The 23,375-nt window shown below is 44.8% G+C and overlaps 1 protein-coding gene across 12 annotated transcripts in view; it reads right to left on the reverse strand.

Moving 5' to 3' along the window:
- Positions 1–23,375, reverse strand: part of NFIA (nuclear factor I A) — a 242,298-nt gene that overhangs the window by 77,767 nt on the left and 141,156 nt on the right. For all 12 annotated transcript variants that reach the window (XM_066556114.1, XM_066556112.1, XM_066556113.1 and 9 more), the window contains exon 4: positions 5,455–5,529. In XM_066556114.1, coding sequence (XP_066412211.1) covers positions 5,455–5,529 — 75 coding nt within the window. The remainder of the gene's footprint in view (positions 1–5,454; positions 5,530–23,375) is intronic.

Below are 23,375 nucleotides of genomic sequence, written 5' to 3' on the forward strand. Positions count from 1 at the left end.
GACACGTTTCTACTCCCAGGATGCAGGGCAGCATCACCCTGCTCCCAGTCTGCTCCCTCCAGCTCAGCTCCTCACCCCAAATGTCAAGAAAACTAATAGAGAAATTAAGAAAAAGCCCTCTGACTAAACCAAATTGCAATATTTATTTTGAAAAAATTACTGAATTACAGAACAGGAAACCCACTAAATAAAACTAGCCAGGCTGGCATTTGTCTCCCTTGGAATATGGCACTTTCTTTAAGCCACGTTAATATTTACCCTCTCTTTTTTGTCCCCATTTGTATGTATTTATTTTTACAGAGGGGCTGGGATGTGACTAAGATCATTACACGTGTAACACTGCAGTGAAGTGATAATGTGTTTAAGGTTAAATGGGAGAAACATGACATTTGACTAATAAACTTTTTCCTGTGTTGTGACTCCATAAAGGGAAACACACTGTGCTGCTGCTGCTGGGAGGAAAGGGGAGCTTGGTGGTTTTTTTTTTTTTGCAAGGCCTTTGTTTGCTCCACACTGTATCATTAGATTCAAAGAGGCTTCGCCGAATACAACAGATATGAAATGTGTGATGTTCATTTTAAAATTACAAGTACAGCCTGCTATTGACCATCTAATTATGCTGAGTTCCATTTATAAACATAGCTAACCACTAAGTTTATAGAGACTTTTTGTGCTGCTTTAATAGGATATTGATCGAGAGCAAGGTTTGAGTGGACTGCCATTGAATTGTGTAATGGCATACAAAAGGCAAGGTCACGGCAACTGTTCACTCTATGCCTGCAGTCTATTTTTTATTATAATCTTTTTTTCTCCCTCTCATACCCAAGCCCACACAGAGAGTTTTGGATGGCAGTGCTTTCCTAAGGAATATAGAGTATCTTTTTAAATGTTAATTTTCATGCTGCCGACTTTAACTGCTTTCACTAGTGTAGTGCTTAGGATAGCAGAAAACACACGGGCTGCAGCTCAGGGACAGCAGGTTTATCACACCCTGGCTGCACACACGTGTCTGTGAGGAGGAGAAAAGCCTCTCTGGGCTACAAAAAGGCATCCACTGCCCAGCCCCTCTACAAGAGCCAGGGCACCCCACACCTTGCCAGGATGGGCTGGGATTCACGTTCCCTGTGGGAAAAGCTGGACGAGGAGGCTGCGTTTCCCTGGTCGCACCCATGCTCCGTGCCTGGAGTGCTGGCAGTGCCTCCCCATCCCAGCCCTTGCCCTCATGGCAAGAACACTTCAGCCCCTGTCTGCATCCCCAAAGCTTCATCCCCAAGCCTGGCACCTGCTGCATCAGCGTGGGTGCAGGATCCTGAGCTTCCCAAAACGTCCTGCTCACACCTGTGGAATTAGTCCGAGTGTTTCAGGGATAATCAGCTGGGCCATTTCTGTGTGTGCCCAGCAGCAGGGAGCAAGTTTGTGTGCTTGTGGTGCCACAGGCTCACCAGAAGGATTGGAAGTCCCCCCCACTGCTCCTCACTGCACACAGCACACGTTGAAGCCAACGTGTGGCATTTTCAGGCCAGGGTGCAGTCAGAATTCCCTTGTTTATCAGCACGAAGAATGATGTCATTTTGACAAATAACACACCACCAAACAAATATGTTTGATTTGGCTCTAGCCAACGTTCATAAATCCTAAATCTTTCTTCACATCCTGGGCAGTGCAGTTTATCTGGCTGCTTGAATGACCTCTGAGGGAGGAGATCTTCCCAGCAGCTCTCCCTGCACATGGTGCAGACTCAAAGCCAAGGGGGGATGCATTCCCCGTGCCTTTTTCCCTGCTCCAGCCCTTGCCAAGGGAAGGGGACACTCTGCAGCACCTCTGCAGAGGGTCTCCTCCACTCCTCCAGTGCCCTGAGATGGCTGCCCACAGTTAGTGGAATATTTTCCTAAGCAGGGAGAAAAGGAGGAGGTTTCACTTGGCCAACAGCTGGCTGTCAGCTCCCAAACCCGTCCGTCCCCGACGCTTCTGCCTCTGAGCCTTTTGTTGTCAGCACAGACCTCTCCAGAGAGGGAAGAATGAAGCCTCTGTTATCTGCAAGGGTCTCCCCAGTATCTGGGGTGACAGACAACACTCAGAGAGGAGCTCACACCCTCTGCCTGCTAATAATGGAGGAGAAGTGACAGCATGAGCTGCAACACCCACATCAGACGGGCTGGAGAGGAGTCTTTGTTTTTTCAGATGCACATCTATCTCTTTTCTCTGTTTTACTAGGCTCTGCAAGACTCAGCAGCTGGGCAGCATTTCGAAAGAAAATCTGCATCTATAGGACTGAAGAAAGCAAGTTTCTGTTACCAGCACAGTCTAGACTTGTTCAATAGCTCACAGAAAGTGTGATGATCAGCACTGATAGGCAAGATAGATAACAGAAACAGCTGACCTTTCACTTGATTAATTCATTCCCCAAATTTGCATGACGGAGACAACTGCCTCTTACTTGAGACTCCTTGTCATGTGGACCTCTGGGAACTTTACTAAATAAACCCGGCACATAATTGCTACCCACAATATTTTTAAGATTAATTTTGGATAACAGCTGCCTCAGGCCAGTTAAAACTGGGGGAAATCACTTATTTCTATCACTGCATTACCAAAAGCAAGCATAGAAAGAAAAATAACAGTGGGCATACACAAAGATGACCTTTTTGGAAAGAGGACTGGTCTGAAATCAGGACACAGGAACACGCAGACAACCCAGAGAGGGTTATATCAACTTTAAAAGACCTTGCTTACCAATTTAGGCAAATATGCAGCAATTACCTTGTTGCTCTGTTATGTTAAATAATTCTTTGAATATGAGCATGTGAATTAATACTGAGTTTTCTGGGAATGTGCTGCTGGACTTGACACTAAACATATCCCACTGGGTAGCCAGGGCATGTCAGGCTGTGGGCTTCTCAGACCTCATAAAGTAAACAAGGTTAAGGCTGGTCAGTACATGTCTGGGGCATCTCCAAGGAAAATCCAGGGTGCTATCAAAAGCAGTGTAGCTAAATCAGTTGCTGGCACTCTTCCCTCTGAGTCAGTTCTGAAGTGATATCCCGATATGCTTTGGGGACACTATTTTTGGTAGAGGTGCTGGCTTGTAGACAGGATATAAAACTGAGGTCTTGACCTCCCAGGATTATTAAAGAGCCCATGAAAAACAGTGCAAACTCCCGTGTCTGGAACAGATAAAAGCTGAATCTTTGCATTTTTCCCACCATCACCTCCTTTCTTATTTCTAATAAAGTCCATGCTCTTCCTGCGTGCAGGTGCCCCATCCTTGAAGGTGGTGCACGTCAACTGCAAGCAGAGGGAACATCTCAGACACAGCTCATAATTTGCAAAACATGCTGAGTGCTAGGATTTCTGATACCCAGTGTTTCAGTTTAGTTACAATAAAATATCAGGGAAAATTAATAAGCTTGAAACACGATGCTCACGAGGTCAGTGCCAAGCTCTGGGGGAGGCTGGGAAGGCTCCAGCCAGGAGTGGGGCACTTTCCTAGGAAAAGTGCACACATGGAGCACGGCTGACAGAGTCCAGAGGCAGCTCTGCTGTGCAGGGCTCCTCCAGCCAAGATAAGGCTGTGGGGAAATGGGATGCCTTGCAGAGGGGGAGGGTGAACCTTCGGGCTTCAAAAGCCTCATGTTGTCACACTGAAGTGAGGTGACACAGCACGGAGACACTCAGATCCTGGTGACAACCTGGGCTTGTCCACCCTGGCTGCAGGTACCAGCCAGTCTCTGCTCCCTGCACAGCCAGCCAGATGCCAAAGTCTCTGCTTAAGCACTTCAGCAAGTGAACTGATTCGCAAATGTGCTGAGCTCTCAGCAGCTCCTCTTGACTTCTGAGTCCTCTTAACTTTGCCCTTCTCCCAAAATCCCCACCAGCTGTCAGGGAAGGAAGCTCGGGAGAAATGTCTTCTTCAACGTTTTTCTCTCTGCCTCTCTCCAGGGCATAGAGCTCTCATGTATCTCCCCCTTGCCATGCTTTCCTTGTACCATCCTTCTTCTGAATATAAAGCCAATTTAGTAGCTAGTGTCTTTCCAAAAGAGGAAATAAACCAGGAAAATCCTCTGAGAAACTCTGTGTTCTCACTCAAAACCATGGATTTTCTACTAGGTTTGTGCCAGTTAGATTCTAGCCCCAGAATGACTTAAATTACATTCCCAGAGCCAGCACACAAATAAATATTTCTGCTATCTGGGAGGAGAACCATTTTTATCATTTAAAGAGACTGGTTGCACCCTAAGGTTTTAAAGGGGCACAGAGCTGAGGGTTTCACCTGGAGCAGTGGTGATTGGTGATAATGTGATATTATCTCCACACTAGCTGGAGAAAAGATCACAGAATGGTTTGGGTTGGAAGGGACCTTAAAGATCACCCAATTCCACCCTGCCATGGGCAGGGACACCTTCCACAGCACTTCCAGGTTGCTCCAACCTGGCCTTGGACACTTCCAGGGATGAGGCAGCCACAGCTTCTCTGTGCCAGGGCACTCCACCCTCACAGGGAAGAATTTTTTAGATCCCTAAAGAAATCCCTACAGGCCTGGTCTTGCAGCAGTGTCTCTGCGAGACCCTGTCCGCACTCTTTCCTTGGGCTGTCTGGATTATGTCATAGCAAAATACAATCAATGCACCTTTGATCAATGGAACAGGGTGGTGACAGGTGCTCTTAATTTGGTGTTGTTAGTGAGTATTGACAAGGCTGTAATGATCATGCTGCAGCGTGTCACTCATGCTGGGGGCATTAGCATTCTTTAAAGGTCACATCCCAAATCCTTCTGGAAGCCAGAATTCCATACAGCTAATGGAAAACGTGGGCCTGGGGAAGTCAGGATGTGTGACATTAGCAGGGCTGAAGTTGGCACAGCTGTTGTTGGCATTATTAATGACTTCAGCAACTTGCAGGTGTACAAACCCCAAATTCAGAGAATACCCTGAGCTGGAAGGAACCCACAGAGATCATCAAAGTCCAGCTCCTGGCCCTGCATTGGGACAGCCCCAAGAATCACACACATGGACATACACATGGCATGGATGAACACAATGGGAAAAAACAGCATCAGAAAATTTCCAGGTTTATGTGCACAGATCAGGTAATTTCCAGAAGTCTGGTTACAATACAGCCCTTGGATCCTCCAAGGGATCCATGGGAGGCTGATCTCTGTATGCATTTGTCTGCACTCTGCCCATTTTCAGCTGGGTACCAGACAAGCTTATCAACTTGCACATGCAAGTTTGCAGAATTGAATTCTTTATCAGCTCACTCTAGAATTCTGCTGGTTTATTTTCACCCATTAAAAGAAGTGGCACATAAATGCTGTCCACTGTCAAGAAGTGGGGAGAAGAGAGTCCTAATTTTCAAGATGCTGTTTCTGAATTGAGGAAGGGAACAATAAAAATCAAAGAAAAAAATAACTTGGATTGCAGAAACCGCATAAATCAGACACAACATGATACTTACTTTGTGAGACTCTTACTAGCTCAGTCACACTGAAAACACCTGATGTGACAAAACTGTCCTGGAAGCCCAAATGTCCTACAAAACAAACAGAGAGAGAGAACTGCGATTAGCTTCAAGCATTTAATGACAGTATTCTCAAATACTTTACTTTCATTTAGACTTAAAATGTGACATCTAATTTCCCACTTAGCAGTAATTATTGTTTATGTAGGTGGGTAACCAGTCATACAGCTATGTAGGCTGCTTTGTGGTTTCTATCTAGAGGTTAGGAAAGCTAACATGACACATCAGCAGGGAGATTTTTACATGTTAAAGCATCTCAACAGGAAATCTGAAACAAAAGAGGACTATTTTAATAAATGGTTACCTTGGATGACCCCTAATGACTTCACAACTGAAATGAAAATACTGTACCTAGGAAACAGATAGGATAGCTAAGTTCCATAATCGTTTTAAACATTATTCTCTAAAGAAACATCTGATCAGGATTATCTACCCATTCATTCAAACCAAACAAGATTTAAAGATGTATTCTTCATTTATCTAAGGTTACACTAGGGGGATCTTAGGAGAGCAGATGGTTAAAAAAAATTAAATTAAGGCCTTTTCAACTAAAAAAAAAATAATTCTAACATTTAAGACTAGGTTTTGAAGGGAAAAATAAATCTCAAGTTAAAAAGTATTAACTTGGTGGGCTGTCTGTAGGAACCGGGGCGGAGGCATCCACGCTCACCTCCCCTGTGCAAGGAATGCCTCGACGCTCGGCATCAAAATGTGATGGCACTTTACATAACAGCATTTTCCTTCTTCTCTGCAAACATGCCTACCACCAAATGTTCATTTAATTTTCACGGCTATGCTCAGTGACAAAGGAGCAGCCCGGGCTGCAGCCCAGGCCGGGATCCGGCGGGACAGAGCCGGACCTCAGTGAGAGGGAGGGAGGGCAACGCTCGGCCGGCCGGGCTGACCTCCTGCTTGGGAAATCAGGGTCACAGCAGAAATCGCAGGATAAAGGGATTATTAAAAGAACTGTAAAGTCCTGCTTGCCCACAGGATAAGTGGCACACACCTTTTTAGGTTGTCCTACTTAGAGTCACTGATTCCGGCGCACGCACACATTTATTATTGAATGTTTTGCAGGGCCACCATCTTCTCTGCCGGTAATTGTTTGTCAAGCTCAGAACGATTTCCCTGCATTCCATGTATTCTCCTGCACCCCACGCTCCTGCTGGGAATACCTGTGCACCCTTCTCTAGTGGTAAGAGCAACAGCACTAATGCCAGCTGCACGTTTGTACCCCTGGCTTTTCTTTTTGGGGTTGTTTAAACAAACCCAGAATATCCCACTGCCATTTCTACCTGTGGAATGGGATGCGAAAAGAATGCACCTTCTGCACAGGTCTGCAGAGGGTGGAATGTCAGGCTACGTGTCAGGGAAAGGTTTGGGAGAGATCTGGAGGGAGGTGAGCCTTCCACCTCCAGCCAAGATCTGATGGAATTCTGCTCCTACACAGAAGAAGTTCCCTGTTTCTGCAAGGAGCCCACGGTGCCAGATGAACGCAGTCTCTAAGCTAACAGACTCGAGACAAGTTTCTGCATCAGGCATGTTTTTATACTCCAGCAATAATGATGAGTTTTCAAACTGTGTATATGTATATCTTTGGGCATCCTTGTGTATGTGTGTATACATATGTATTATGTACACAAACATATAAATATACACAAATCTGTCATGCTCCAGCTGTAGATAAATGTACTATAAAATATTGAAATTGATGCTGAAATTCAACACAAACAAATTCCTCAATCTGCAAACAAGGTTTTTATTTACATCAAGAGAATAAATTTTTCCCTACTTCAAATGAAAAAAAATGTTCTTACAAGCTTTTATTTTTCCTTATTTTCAATTTAGAAATAGCTCCCAGATAGCTGTAAGTGCTATTGCCTGAACTGCTTTGTATTTTCCCACAATAAAGGTGATGACTACCTCATTCTGCTTTTTAGAAACGGTTGCTGCCCATACACAACGTTTGTTGATCGCCGATTTCCCAAGTATTTTTAATATGACGATCTACTTTTCATATGCTGCAGCAGACCTGCCTATTGAATTAAATGATCTGTGAATTAAAAATAATTCTCTTAGGTCTTCACTGAAACCACTCATGTGCCTAAAATTAAGCATATGCTTAAGTGCCTTGCTGGATCGGGGCCAGGACGCTTACTACTCCGCAGAGCCCTTCAGAGGGAAGCCAGTCCATGCTATGTAACTTCTCACACTGTGCTCATCATGGCAGCATCTGAGCAACTTCCAGAAGTGCATCCAGCAATGCCACGAACATCTGCCACGTGCTGTTTTTTTCTGCAGCACACCACCCTGGCTCTGCTCTGGGGTCCACTCCCACCTGCATTTCCCAGGCAGGTTCCCGCAGCATGGAGAGTGAAGGTGAAATTTAAATATGGAAGGGGGAAAAAAAAACCAACCCTGAATCACAGGCACTATAGGATATTTGGCTGATTTTTTAAAGGGAAAGCCCAAAGCCCTTTGTAATTATCGAGTAAAAATGTGATTGTGGCAAGGCAAACCACGTTACTTTAACCTGGTACACACAGGTGAAACCAGAAATGAAAGTGCCATTTTAAATACATTCTAACTCCCAGGGCATGAGAGAAGATGAGTAAGTTATCTTGGGCATGCTGACTTCAGTATTCCTATCTCTGGTACACTTCAAATGCCCACTTACTCCTGCATTCCTTATTGGGAGTACATGTAATAGTAATCATTAAACAACAGCATGCAACAAGCATGGCAAGATTTTCACCCTTCAATACCAAAAATAAACATTTCACAAATGAAAGGTGAATTTCACAACTCTCCAATTTGATATTTACTTATAAACATTAGGAAATCAGGGGCTTGCCTTGCCAATCATTAAGAATACCCTGATACCCACAAAAGCCTTGCCCTTGGCTTAGAGCTGGATCATGAATGTATTTTAGGGTATGGTTGGTCTGTGAATTTGCAGTTCAGTAGAACCCCATGGAATTTTTAAAGGTTTGCCTGGATGGCTCAGACTGCAAAATCCAGGCCTAAGACTCTCGTTTTTGCTGAGCTTGGATAACAGTGAGAGAAGAAAACGAGGGAAGTAGTACAAAGAACTTAAACGTGTAAAAGAAGAATTACTGGGAAACAGCAGCACTGACAAAAGATGTGAAGCCAACATTATTAACAGGGGTCAAAATGCAAAAAATGTACCAGTTTGGCTGATCCACTTAATTCTGAATGAGGAGAAAAATAGGTAAAGTCAAGCAATTACATATGCAGATGTTAGCATTAAGAAGCTCCTGCGCTGAAAAGATGATTAAACATCCCAAAAGCTCCCAAGATTTACTTTTCATAGGGCACTTTACTGAAATACTTGCACTGTGATAATTTTGCTCAGTATCCAAGAGATGGGACATTGAAACTGCTGTGTATGACAGGCTATGTCTGCAGCTTTGTGCAGCAGTCACAGTTTGGTAGTAAAGGAGGCGCCCAGAATGAACCTCCCAGAATTCATTCACTGCAGTTTTGGGTACAAATTAAGACACGTGGCTGGCCAGGGCAGGCCCTGACTCAGCAAAGCCTGGAACATGTGCTCCACTTCCATCACACGCCTGGCTAAAGCACGTGCTCACTGCCCTGCCAAACAAAGATGGGCTGACAACCTCCAGGAGGAACTAAATAAATGGTTCAATCACTCCTTCAGGCAAGTCTAGGGGCAGGTGGGACTTAGCTCATCACCTAAGATCTCACTTCAGCCCACAAGGATGATCATGTTTCCCTCAGGGGGGAAAACATCCAGGATAATAAGACCAAATTGAATAAAGAAGATCAGGATAGTAACTATTAAATCATTGTGCACAACAGCACGACGTTATTGTACCAGGTACCACATGGAAAACATTTTTCCATAACTTGATGGCTGCTTTAATTGGGGAGAAAATTCCCAATGCCATTTACATATTCTTCCTTTGGATCCCAGCAAAGAAGCCAGAAGAAAAGGCTTCAATTGCTGGAGCCTAATTCTGATCTCTCTCAAAGAAGTTTTAAACAAATCTTTCTACACTGATCAAATAGAGTTTCACCTCATTTTCTCTTAATTTACACTGGCAGAGGAGAAATCAGGATTAGGACTTGTTGTCTAGTGCTATTTGTTTTGAATTATTAAGCAAACATTCCTATTTCAATGAGTAAACGTGTACAAAGGCAACTAACCTTCGTCCTAAAATGGAGTTTACAGGGAGAGTATTGTCTGCTTTCCCAATTAATGCAGTAAAAAGGAGTCTCAGAGGTTGAGCTACCAATCAAGAGCTTGTGTTGTAGCTTGAGAAAATCATGACTGATGCAATTACTTTTATGTAGAAAGTCTGAATATAGTCTATAGGTTAAAGTTCATCGGGTTATTGTTCCTTAATTGAATATCTGAAGATGTTTTCAAGGTGCTCAAGGTATTATTGTTATTTAATTAGCAGGCTTCCTTGCATATTCCAACAGTATTATTTTTGCTGTAAAATAGTTAGATTGCACCATAAATATATAAGGTATTTTCTAAACAGAGATGCAGCTGGTTTCCTGAAAGCCAAGCTTAAATAAAACCAGGAGAGAGTTACTCCTTTGAAGATGAAGAAGCCCAAATCCAGTTATTTTTCTTCCACTACAGTCTGAGTGACAGTGTATTGAGCTTCAGAGAACAGCTTTTTGGGAGACTTTGATTCCTTTTCAGTGTTTTGAAATTACACAAGTCCCCCAAACTAACATTTCTTAGGCTTTTTTCATGTTCAGCATCTCACTATACATAGCCATCTTAAAACCTTAAAATAGTAATAATCAATTAGGGTCTCAAGCCTATTATCTTAACCAAATGCCTGATTAAAAGAAAAGCCCTCTCTGCTCGAAGTGCAACTTGATTCCTTTTGGTTTTATCCTCTATCTAGATAATCCCATGTTTCACAAACAATGCGGAGCAATAATGTGGATGAGAAAATTAATGTCTGTATCACACAGCACACGCAGGCCTGGAGAGAGGGGATGTTATCAGAGGGAACCCAGCTCACCCCCAGGACTCCCAAAAGATTAGCTGTTCCATGGCTGAGGAGGATGGGGCTGAGGGAGTAACTCCTAATCTGCATTCTCCAGCAAAAAAGGGAAGGACTGAACATGCGTGCTCCAGTCAAGACCTTCATAACATTTACACCCTGCTTAATTGGAAGGTGAGTTTATCAAGGCTGGGCTGACCCAGCTGAGGCAGCCCTGCCACTGCTGAGAAATAGCTCAGCTCTATCACACGCTGGAAACACAAAGCAAGATCCACGGGGCTAAGCTGTGTATCTAAAAAAAGCTAAATCTGAATCTAAAAAAAATGGAGATGGAAGAGATCATCTATGCCAGCCACAATATTCTGTCCAAGGGAATGTCTGTGCCATTCTGATGGCAGACAACACCAGGCTGGGATACAGCATGTAGGAACAATGAAATCTGCATTTACCAGCAGCCCTCAAATACTGATCACCAGAGCTGCCACAATGGCCTTATTTTAATTGCTTTGCACAAAATGCATTCCTCAAATTTGTAAATGATAAACCTTTAATGGTAAATCAGACCACATTTTTAATTCATGGACATTTTGTAGAAGAGTTAAGCAAGTCATTATACATTAAAGGTGATGCAGAAACCTCTCCCTCCTCCCCTGACAAACGCTCTCACTCTTATTTCGGCTTCTTATTTCCAATATAATTTTAATGCCACAGCAACAGCTCACCTTGGACAAATTGCACATTTTCTTATGGAAATAACTGTGGGGCCACATGTCAGAGATGCTGTTATTTTCCCTGACTCACTACCTGCCTTTGGCTGAGGTTTTAAAAAGCACCAGAACTTTCTTTGTGGCCCATAGCAGGATGGATTAGACCGTCCAGGGCATGTTGTGTTAGTACAATAGAGGAACACTTTTAAGACTTTAAAGTCATGTAATACAATTCTAGGCTGGATCTTTCTTGTTAAAAAAAGTAGAATGGGAGTGATTGAAAGAGAAAAGGGCCAATATTTGACAACAGAAATCAGCATAACCTCCTAACAGCGGCAGTCATGGATGACTGCCCTTTGACCCCGGGAGATTATGTGGGATTTCAATGACAACAGCTGGAAGTGAGCATGTGAGAATAGAGAACACAGATCTGAGGCCTCCTACAAAAGACTGCACAATCCCTGCCCAGATCTGAGTGTTGATTAGAAATTGTTTCCTGGTCCTGGCTTAATAGACTGTGATAATGAAAGTTTTGTTAACCCTTCACAGTATGCAAAACCACTGGTAAATGATTTGCCTTTTTGGGTTTTAGCTATAAAGTCTGTATCCAGCAGACAGTGAAATTGTCTGTCTAAAATTGCTTGGTTTTGTGGGTGCCCAGAGCTCAACTTCAGCTCCTTTTCCATATGGTTTGTGGCCATTGGGAATCAATGTCTGCTGGGGGTGGCTTGGAGGAGGGACTCTCACCCATCCCTAAGGAACTCATCCGAGCAGGGATGCTCCAGAGGTGAATCAGAACACAAATACATGTGTAACCTCTCCCTGTGTGCTACCTTTCCTACTCGTGGCACTTTAGAATCTCTAACGAGAAAAATGCCTAATTATGCTTTTGATATTTGTCATATGGAGCTTCAGAGTCTGGGCTGCAAATTAATAAATGTGGGGCCACAGCAAACATGGCATCAGGTGTGTCACCAAGAGCCTGATCCTGCACGGATCCACTGCAGCCTCAGCTCTTGGGAGATTCCAACTCATTTTATATTTAAGTGCAGAGATAGTGGAATTAATGGAAACTTATTACCGTTAATGAAGCGATTACAGATTGCAATCAATCATGTCAGGTTTTGTCCAAGTGGTGGCACAGGGATAGCTCCTTTCTCTTGAAGACAAAGGTCTTCTTGAAACACTGAAAGCATTTCAATTCACATTAAAGACCTTGTGTAATGGAAACCATTCCAAGATCTAAGATGTCTGCTGTGGGTTTTCATTTCTGATGACTCCTCACATCACTGGGTACTGTTCAGTGCCCGTGTGTGTGAGAAATCAGTTAAATACCGTTTTTTGATATAATGATAAAAACTTAGAATCTCCCTGTCTACCATAAACCCAATTTGATAAAAAAACCTGCATTAATACCGATAGGGGCCTATAGCTTGAAAAACAACAGATGTCTTAAATTAGCATATTTCTGTTTCAGGTCCTCCATCCAAAAATGAAATATTAAAGAAAAGAAGAAAAAAATCATTATAAATGGTCATACTCATTTGGCAGCTTATAAAATAATATGCCTCCTCAAAAGCGTTTCGAAGTAAATGAGATGAAATCTACCTTGGGATAATAATTCTGGAATATTTATAGCATCCAACAATAAAAAGAGTAATAAAAAGAAAAGCCTGCCTCCCTGAAAATAATAATATGAAGGAGTTATTTGTCTTCATATTTTCACATCAACCCTGGTTACAAGAGCAATGACAGCTGAGATCTCCAAGGTCTGTGGTGATATTGCCAGTGACTCAGTGTCCAAATGGAGCTCCCAGGGAAAGCTGGCAGCATGCAGTGCTGCAGGGTGCTCCCTGGGCACCCACCAACAGGCACCCACCCACCCCATAGGAAATTTGGGCACTGGAGGGGAAGACCCAGAAGGGAATATTGCCATCCCTGCCCATCTCCATCTCCAAGGCCTCCGTAAAATAATGTCCCAGTCATGAGCTTGGCATTGCACTAACCTCAGGACTCCCCAGACAGCTGGGAAACCTCCTAAAGAGAATAATGCAAGGATCATAGTTCTATCCACTGGCCGTTTTTTGAAGTTTTTGCTTCATTTTTTGACCTTATTTCTGGTGGAGCCTGAAAGTGTGGGTTTGTACAACTTGCTTGTCTGTGGCCGATTGCGTGCGCTCCATCAGCTGCCCCTTGCTCCTCTCTCCATCCCCCGCCCTTGCTCCTCTCTCCATCAGCTGCCCTTGCTCCTCTCACTCCTCACCAAGCATCAGCTGGTATTTTGCCTCCTGGATCTGCCTGCCCTCGGGTTTCTGGGATGCTGCTGGCAGGAGGAAGGAGCCGATGGCAGGGCTGTGTGCTGTGGTCGCGTTCCGGTGCGCACACCACCAGAGCGTGCCTTGGAACACGCAGAGTCTACTTGGGTTTACACTGCTCCGAATTAGAATTTAGCTACAGTATTAATGCCATAAATATTATTGTTCATGCTGTGTGAAGAACATCAGTGTGAAAATAAACGTAAGGATATTTAAAAACTGGTGTGGAATACTTAGGTATTCAGACTAATCACGGGCTGAAATAAGCACATTTGTTTCAAATCCTGTTTATAGCACTGCAGCCCCTCCCTCCTTTAAATCTTCCTCTTAACCATAGTGATGTTTATTGAATACCTGTCATTTCTCCAGCAGCATGTGCCAACAGCGGCTCACCAGTGCCAGGCTGCATGAAAACCCTTCTGTCTCCTATTCTCCAAGGGGCTCCCTTAGATCAACCACTACCATACCCAATACACTGAAACCCATAAATTTGCAGATACTGTAGTCAAAATTCTTAGCAGGAAAGTGCACCCATTTTGCCCAGTGTAGCATACTGAAATATCACATGGTGAGAAGCATTTCTCACCATGTGTAAACTGTCAATTTGATTTGAAATTAAAATTTTTGATTAACATGAGCATTTCTGAGCCTCCCGCTGGCAGCAGCCCTATTGCTGAAAAGTGACATGATTTGTGACACACATGCTGTACAGAAGCCCCATGCCAGCAATTGTTAAAACCATTTTCATTCTGCTTTAATACGGTATGACACTCAGGAAAATAATTTTAATATTTAGGAGAAAGAGGGTAAAGGCTTAAGGATTGAAGTCCTTTATGGGTGTAAAGCGGGATTAGAGCAGCACGGAAAATCGGCACAGAGGTCTCCCCATCTCACAAGTCATGTCTCTTTTCAGCAACAGGAACCATCTGCAGGAGGCTAAGAAAGGTCCATGCCGAAGCACAAAGCCTTCTTTTAAATCCAGTTGATATTTCAAACACAGCATGATGTACTTTCCACCTATGAATGCTGAGACGCTTGTGCACGGCAAAACACTTGCAACTCCAATAATTAAACCCTCTCGGATGGGAGGTAGGATTTTCTGGTTTCCACAGCAGTCTGTTATTTTTCCATGTTTATCATTTCCCCGGAGGTATCAGTGGTCACCGGAGATACTAACATTTATATGGTGAGTTACTTACGAAAGAGGAAAGTTTTGTGACTATTGAGACTTTTAAAGCTGGGAATCTACCTCTTCATCAGGGTGGTGGGAAGATTTTTTTGCTAGTTTGAACAGCTACCAAGTGACACCAAGAAGCAGGACAGATTTCAAGGCTCTGATGTACACACGGCAGGAGACAAAAGTTCAGAGGGGATTTTCATAAACGTAAGCCTGTGTCACTGCTGCAAGCTGCTGACTCAACTGTGTCACCTGCGTGTTTCTCAGAGTGGATCATTTTTTTTCCAGTAACATCATGTTCTGAGGAAGTTTATCATGAAACAAGTATCACGAACAGTCATTCTGAGCAGCAGAACAGCTTTGATATGTGTCGACACGCATCTGACTTTTCTTTGAGCTCCTAACACTGTTCATCACATTAAACACTCTGCTCTGCTGGACTCTCTGTTCCTAGTAAACACAGCGATTTCTAATTGCCATAACACAGCAAGTTAAAAAAAACCATAGTATTTCAAAAGTAATTTTAGATGGTGAAATGAAATACCAGCATGATTCAGATGCCCTGGAAGTATACAGGCCTGAACATAAAGCCATGGGCTCATTTACGTTGATAACAGAGCATGGGAACACAATCTGCATGAAAAACATGATCCTCAATAAAGCTGTGATACACAGTTACTAGAAGTATGCAGGTTCTTTTAAATAAGTCTTAAGTTTAAATAAGCATTGTGTGTAAACACCTCACTTTAATTAGCATTTTGCCAAGAAATTACGCAACTGCACTCAAGGATGCTGTAATTATTTCAGGATCTATAAAATCCTCCCTCAGCTGGTGGGAGATAAGTGCGCCCTCCAAGGCTACCCTTCAGACACTCAAAGCTGGACCAAGGGAGTCTGAAGCCCTGAGGACACAGAATTAGGGGTCTGTAAAAAGAGGTATTGGGGGGTTTTTAATGTGCACATTAGTTTATAGTTTTAGGAATAATCCATGTACCCAGATAATATGGTATTATTATTTCCAGGATTCTCTAGGAAAGCCCAGAGTCCTGGAGGAGCTTCTGGGGACAGGGTCAGGTGAGGGCAGCTCCCTTGCCTCACTTTGCTGGGTGATGTGGACACAAACCCTGGTGATTCATCCACTGGTTCTCCTCTCATCCTCCCTTCCTGGCACTCCCCTCTCTTCACACCACGGCCCTTCGGAAAGACTGTGGCAGGACACCACGATAATGGAGGTATCTGCTCAACATTGGATTGTACAAATGTGATGTGAAAGTAAGAAGAAAGGGAGCTGGGCATGGAAGCTAAGTCCTGATCTGGTGGTGGTGGTGTCAGTCACAGTAACCTCCATGGATATTGTGTATTTACCTGGTGTCCTTGGAATTGAATTGTTGGAATTTTCTCTCCGGGAGCCTCTTACTCTATTCTTTGCACGGAACTGACTCTGATAGCTTTTAGTCCCAACTAGGCTGATGTCTACTGGTTACATATTAGTTATTTTAACTAACTTTACACCTCAGTTATTCTTGTGCCTGGGGAGGGCAGAGATTTGCCACCCGTCACACCATGTCATGCAATCATCTGCCCCTGACTGGCTCCCCTGGGAGAGTGAAGGTGCATGGGCAAAGTGCTGCACACCCCTGGAAGCAACACAACCCCGTCCTGGGGTGACCCAGGCTCTCCAGGCTCATACCCCAGGCTCTGCCAGGTCTCTGTCCCCCCAAGCAGTGAGGAGGAAGCCCCAGAGACTGATTGACTGACCTCCCAAGCTCTGCTGCGCTCAGGGTTAACCACAAACAGCAGTGGAGAACATCCAGGGTATGAGTGGGCAATTCCCCAGCCAAGTCCCAAACCAGGGACATAAATCCACTGGGAAGAGACTGCTGGGTGTGGAAACCAGCAGCAGAGCTCTGCACCATGACTGAGACTCTCTTTCCCTTTCATTCTAAGTTTGTGTTTTGTAGGGCAGAATGCCCTGTCTACATTCCTTTACGGACTAAGAATGAACATTTATTAACAAGTACTTGGGCGGACAGCCCAAAACTCCAGACTCCTGGCCTGGGACTGCAGGACAGAGAGGGCCAGTGACCCCCATTTGTGTTTACTGTACTTCCACAGACACATGTTGGTGTGATAGGGGCATTCACTTTCTCAGGTTCAGGCCAAGGTCAGGCCAGAACACAGAACAAGTTTATTTTTCTCGTGTAATCTGCTCAAGCTGTAGCCCAAAGGGGGTCTCAGAGTTCACTCATTGTGAGGGATTCAATATGAACACAGTAAACAGAAGAGACAGAGAGGGACCTTGCTCATCCCTCACTGATTTCAAGTGCTTATCCAACGTGTGGCAGATTGGGTGGTTCCAGGGGAGGCGCTCAGGGAATTGGGATGACATTGGTGGGATGTGCCATCCCAGGAGGGAGCCTGCACCAACTCAGACATGCTCTTGGGGTACCAGTGAGGACCTGGGATGAATCTGTTGCTGGAAGCTGGGCTGGACAGCTCAGCCTGTGCACTCCCTTCCTGTGGTAGAAGATTTTTGCCTTTCTAGACCATCTAACCCATCCCAGCAGTCAGTGTGTGTGGCACAGTGCAATACCCAGCAATGCAGAAACAAGGCACTGGGGTGGACTGCCCTATCCTCATGTGTTTAAGACAGTCTGAAGATACCACAGAGGCCAGGACTTCATATTTTGGGCCACACTTAGCAGTCTGGCCTGTGACAGTTTGTACTCTGACTGACTTTCAAGCTGGCAGGAAAGAATGAAAAAGGAAAAGGAATTCCACTGGCAGAGAGCTTTACATTAAACTAAAGCATCTCAGGTAAAAGAAAACCCATCTATTATGGTTTATGATGCATAAACATTCATTTCTTCTCCGATCCTCCTTTGCTTGCATTACTGAAATGCAGAAATAAAGGGAAAAATAATGATGGATGGATTTTGGAAAAGTTAGAGTTCAGCTCAGGATGGATGCGATCCCAAACATTTCAGATTCTTATCTCATCGTAATTGGAATAGCTGAACCTCTCTTGTCTGCAAAATTAGGCAAGGCATCCTGTGAGAATGGGCTCTTTTTCACAGAAGTTTAGTCCCCAGACACATGAAAGAATGAAAACAAGAACTGGAACAGAACATTTTTACTTTTGAATAATGGCTTCATTTGGTCAGTTTAGAACAAGACTTCACTGGAAGAGCTGAGGAGGAAATTCTCTCTTCCAGTGTGCCCATCCCTAGACACATTCTTCTACAGAGCACATGAATGCTTGTCAAAAATGATAATTTATCTAAGAAACTCCCATTCTGTAGAATTCAAAAGAAAAACAGAAAGGGAAAAAGTACACGTGGGCAGTAGATAGATAGACTGTCCACTCTTCTACTCCCTACATCTAATGATGAAGAAATCCTTCAGCCAAGTCCACATGCCCTGCAAGATCCACCTTTGCTCTTGAGCAACTCTGTCTCAACTCTGTCTGCTCAGGATGGGCAGGACAGGGGTGGGTGACTTCCTCCAGAAGCAGAATCTCAGGTCCAGAGAAATTTGCAGTGTTTGAAACATCTTGGTTTTAAAACTCCCTGAGGTTCAAGAGAGAGAGATTAATTCTCAGAAGACCTGATATCTCCAGTGGTTCTAGAGGGACAGGAAGGATTTTAGGCTCACCACTGGTGTCTCATTTTAATGCCTACTGTTAAATCCATGTCTTAGTCCATGTATCATGTCAGCATAGATCTGGAAGAAACTTTGCTTTCTTCCCCATTTCTTGCCCCAAGCAATCTCTCTTGACATTCTCCATCCTCACAGTTTTATCTAGCTACTCTTAGTTTGTTTGTTTTTTCAATCCAGAGGCCTGTAAAGTACAAGGGCTGCTGAGTTATCCTTGTGTTGCTGCCCTTCATCTGGTTCGTTTGCAGGAGGGAATAATGATCTGTCACCAAGGTAAATTCACTGCCTGGCAGATAATGCCACAGTGTTTCTGCTGCCCATTTCACAGTAAGACATTCTTTTTCAATGATGCTGCATCTCTGTTCTCGTGGGAACAGTTTACGGCTGACATAGCAATAGTAGTAATAACAACTTACATTTATATTGTACACGGGATGATCTTTACTTCCCTCTCCTTCTAAGAGTGGACAGCCCCCAGTCCTACTGCAAATCCATCCTTCATGGCCATGGCAGGCAGAAATCTGGATTCACTAGCACTGAGCTGCCTCGTTCCTCAGCTGCTTGCTGGGGTTGTCACATCCTTTCCAGCCCACTTTGTTATTGATTTAAATGGAGCCGTGGGCCACTTCCCAACCACTGCTCTAAGCCTTCCCTCACAAAAATCTGTGGGGATCCCCTCCTGCCTCAAAACCACAGCCTCCTCAGTCTGTCAAGCTGCTGTCCAGCCTCTCCTGCCCCTCACCTCCTCCCTTCTCCCTGCTGCTCCAGCTCTGGCATGCTCGGCTGTGCGGTGAAATTGGCTCCCCTCTGCATGGCGTGGGGGACAGGGCCAGCTCTCTGCATTCTGCTGCTGGAAACTTCCTGAATGCGAATTCCCTGATTCTGAAAATCAGGACTTTGAGGTCTAACATGTGGGAAAATTGCAGGAGGTCTGCAGTGCAAAGCTGGTCAGGTGGGGACACCCCCCCAAACACCAGCGGGTTTTCAGATGGAGGTGCAGCTGTCAAAGAGCCTTCTGTTGCAGATAAAACCTTAAGAGTAAGGAATTAAAGTAGAAAAATAACTGGGACAGGGGTCTGGGTTCTCTGGGTGAGTGAGAGTGGTACAGCTACATAAGCAGTGTCCTCCCTTCTGACCCTAAGAGAAGAAATCCCAGCAAATCTTTGGCCCAGCGTGGTCTGAGCTGCTGTTGACGCCTCAGGGCAGGGCCACTGCTGGGGTGCCACGGTGGCCCCATGGGAGGGCACACCACAGCCAGGTTGGGGTGCTGGCCGTGTGTCCTGCAAAGGCCAGACAGAGAGAAGATAAATATTTGGATCCCCTGGAGCAGCCCTATCATTTCCTTGTGCCTCCCCTCGGCAGGGATGGGAGCGAGGTGCTGGCTCCTCACAGCAGAGTGTGGCTTGCAGCAGATCCCCTTGCTTCAAGTGCAAGTGAGGGAGGGAGGTAATGATTAGAGACACTCTAAAATGATTGCATTAATTGAATCTTATGAAAATGGAAAACAATGGCAGTGGGTAATAATAAAACCCCACTGTAACCATGCACATCTCTTGTTTACTAGAAGGTGCTTCACCGACTACAGATTTACTCTGGGGCACAGCAGGAAACTTTTCTCCTTTAAATTTAATCAGCCCTTTTTTGCCTATTTTTTTTTTTTTCCTCCTTTCAGAGAAAAATACCAGCTATCAGATCTGTGTTTCCCATCCACTCCTAAGACTCCTCAGTGCAGTGCCTGGAGGTGATAGTGTGAACTCACTCAAGAATGTGAAGGCATTTTATAAATCATTTGGTTCCAGCAGGAGGGGGAGAAAGGGAGAAGGCAGAGGGATGATACAGTTTTCAGCACATACTCAGCAGTAACTCCCAACTGTCAAACTTGAGCATTTTCTTCAGTTGCAACAGTGGTTAACAAAGAAATGTTAAGACAGCAGACACGAAATGCACATAGCAAGCAGCACATTTAATCGACTTGCACCTTCCTACCACCCCACTGCCCAAACCTACCCAGACACTATCACAACCCAGAAAAAAAGTTGTCCAAGTGAAGATAGGGCACTGAGAAAGGAGCAGGAACGAACAACACGAACTGCTGTAAACAACTTGCGGCGCCCTTTTTTTGTGCCAGATAACAACAGCAGAGGGAAAGGAGTGTGTTTACAGTGTGGCTCACTCTCCTCACCTTCCTCCTGCCCCTTTTGCCATGCTCGCTACCTCCTGGGAAAATATTTGCGGACCATTGCAAATAAAAGTCTCCTTCTCACTTTCCAAGGAATGGATCTGGTACTTTTCCATTTCGGCCACACTAGAGCCAGGCTTCAGAGGGGATTTGATTCTCACAACTCTATGAGAGCCACCCTGAACTTTCCTTCCAGTTCCTAGCTAGCAACTTCTGCAATTAAAAAATAGTATCTAATTATCTATAGAAGTTATGAGGCTTTTTCTGGGGGCCTGGTGTCACTAAAGGGGCCCCCTGACAACAGCAAAGTCCCCTATGCTGCTTTCAGGAGCTGTGCATTGCCCTTCACATGCACCTCCCTGCTGGGGCACACAACTCCAGGCTTACAAAGTTAAGGTCCCTTGGAAAGCACCTGATAAACCCAAGAATCTGCAATATGTGCAAACATACGGGTTTTTTCTTAGTGTGCAAACCAAGTATGAGTATGAAGGTCTGGATCCATTCGAAAGCAAACCACCTTGTACCTGTAAAACCACAAGATTCATAAAGGCACTATGCCACAGGCAGAAACCAGAGGAAGGTGTGAAAAAATGACACACATTTCCATAGTGTGTAGATATATTTGGAAAGGTCTGGAGGCAACGGAACACCTCCTGTACTGGTCAGGAAGTCAGAGCAAAAGAACACCTGAGTGTTAGTGGGAAAGTGCAATCCCTTATCTACACTTGGACATTCCCATCTGGATGAACCAAGCTCTGGCTGAAGCCACCCACAGAAGTTTAGGTGCTGGTAGTTCAGCTACAGTGAAAGGTAAGTGGGAGGAAAAGTACCTTTTGCTAAGAAGTGTCAGACTGGCTGGGACTGGAGTCACAGAGAATCTCTGATGCCTTAGGGTGGACTTGTTGGAAAGCAGAAAGACACCCACCCACCCACTGCTGCCACTGCCTCTGCCTCAAGCCTTCATCCCCTTCTGACTCCTGCAGGAAGGGAGCCAGTGCCTTCCCAGGACACAGCACAGCTCCCAGCACACATTCCTAACTTCCAGTGGTTTGACCACAGAGGGCAAAATTCTGGCCAGGGAGCACTTCTGATGGCAGGAGAGCAGCGGTGAGCCAGCCTGGGTTTCACTGCTGTGATCTCTGAGTGAAGGTTTCCCACTCACTGCCACAAAGAGACACCACCTAAGTAGATGTGGAGTAATGAATACTTGGGTGAAGCGACTGATTTCAGAGGGGGCTTTTATCCACAGGCCCTGTATTTATAGTTCAAGCCTTTTCAATTAATACGCACACCCTAAAAGAATTAAACTACTAATTATCACATTTTACTGTGGTTCACAGAACTTTCATCAGATCTAGTAAATGAAATCACGAGTTCAGCAGAAGAAGCTTTACTGCGCCAAATTATGTCAAGGGTATATCATGTTGATAATAAAAGATCACTTGGTTGGAAGCCTAACCTAGAAGGTTGGGGAGGCGTAAAAAGTTCACATTTTGGATCATGCTGCTCTGGTGTGGGCGTTCTGTGTTTTTTCTCTTGGTTATTGTGGAAGGCAATTCTCCTGCAAGTAAAAATTTCCCCTTGTCTTACATTACCGAGCATCAGGGAATTTTTACATAGAAAGGCAAATAGAAAGGTTTGGGGTTTTGTTTTGCGAGCCAGACCTTGGCATCACATCCTCCCTCCACTAATAAACTCCCCTCTCCACTCAACAGAAATTAAACGATGCCCACACCACAAATAAACTCCTTTCCCTAAGTGCCCAGCTTCCTGGTGGGCAGGGTGGTGTTCCAAGCATCCTTCAGCCTGTGGTCCGCTCCGGCGGCCGCAATTACCCTGACGCAACCCAGCTCTCAGCTGCTAATTAAACAGCAACTCTCTCAAGAAGAGAGACATTAAAAACAGTTGTAGTGGAAGCTGGTGGTTGCTCACAGCTCCAGCTGCTGTGTCCTGGGACATGGGACATGGGCAGGAGGGCTGCCTGCCCATGCCAGCGCTGCCACGGAGCAGGGGGCAGTGACCTGACACTGAGGTGCCCTCGGGGCAAAGAAAATCCTTGACCCTGCAAAGGAAAGCTCAGGAGTTCCCTAAGAGGCTGCTCCTGGCCATCCCATTTCCAAGCTGCCCTCTAGATGGCCCTTGCTGTTATCTCGTGGATAAAGATTCATGGGACGGAGAACGGGACGGAGCAGCAGAAAAAAAATGCATTTTTGAAAAGACTTAGAATGATCACAGCTGTATTTATGCACCTTATCCACTGGAAGGGTTCACTGCCTTTTTTCTGTACACACACAATGGGAAATAAAAATATATACTGGAGCCACACTTATTTCTCCTCTCCTTTGCAGCGCTCAGCCACTCCAAGCGCAATGAACGCTTCATGTCTTTCAAGCACTGCTTTGTCATGCTATAAGCATTCATTTCATGCTTTGAATATTTCCTGTCATCCTCGCCTTGGATGAATTTTTTGTGGGAATGCTTCGCCTGTGAAGGTTAATGGTTAGCAGCAGTGGAGACTGAAGGCCTCTGTCAATCCCCAAGCCTCGAGCACTGCAGGTCACTGATGAGAAGGGTCTCCAGCCATGCCCAGCAGAGGCTGCACAGCTGACCCCACTGACGTCCCCATTTCTGGCCTGACTGACAGTCAGAGCCATTTGCCATCACTGGATTCCCCCAAGAGAATGCCAGCCACTGATAAGCAGGCTAAATCCTGAGCCTACCACAGGACCCACTAAATCCTGGAAATGGTGTAACTGTGCCTCACAGTCTGGACTCAAAAGAGAATATGGTATTATAGAGGAAAATGGTGTT

This window comes from Molothrus aeneus, chromosome 9 (genome assembly GCF_037042795.1).
Source record: "Molothrus aeneus isolate 106 chromosome 9, BPBGC_Maene_1.0, whole genome shotgun sequence".
NCBI lineage: Eukaryota > Metazoa > Chordata > Aves > Passeriformes > Icteridae > Molothrus > Molothrus aeneus.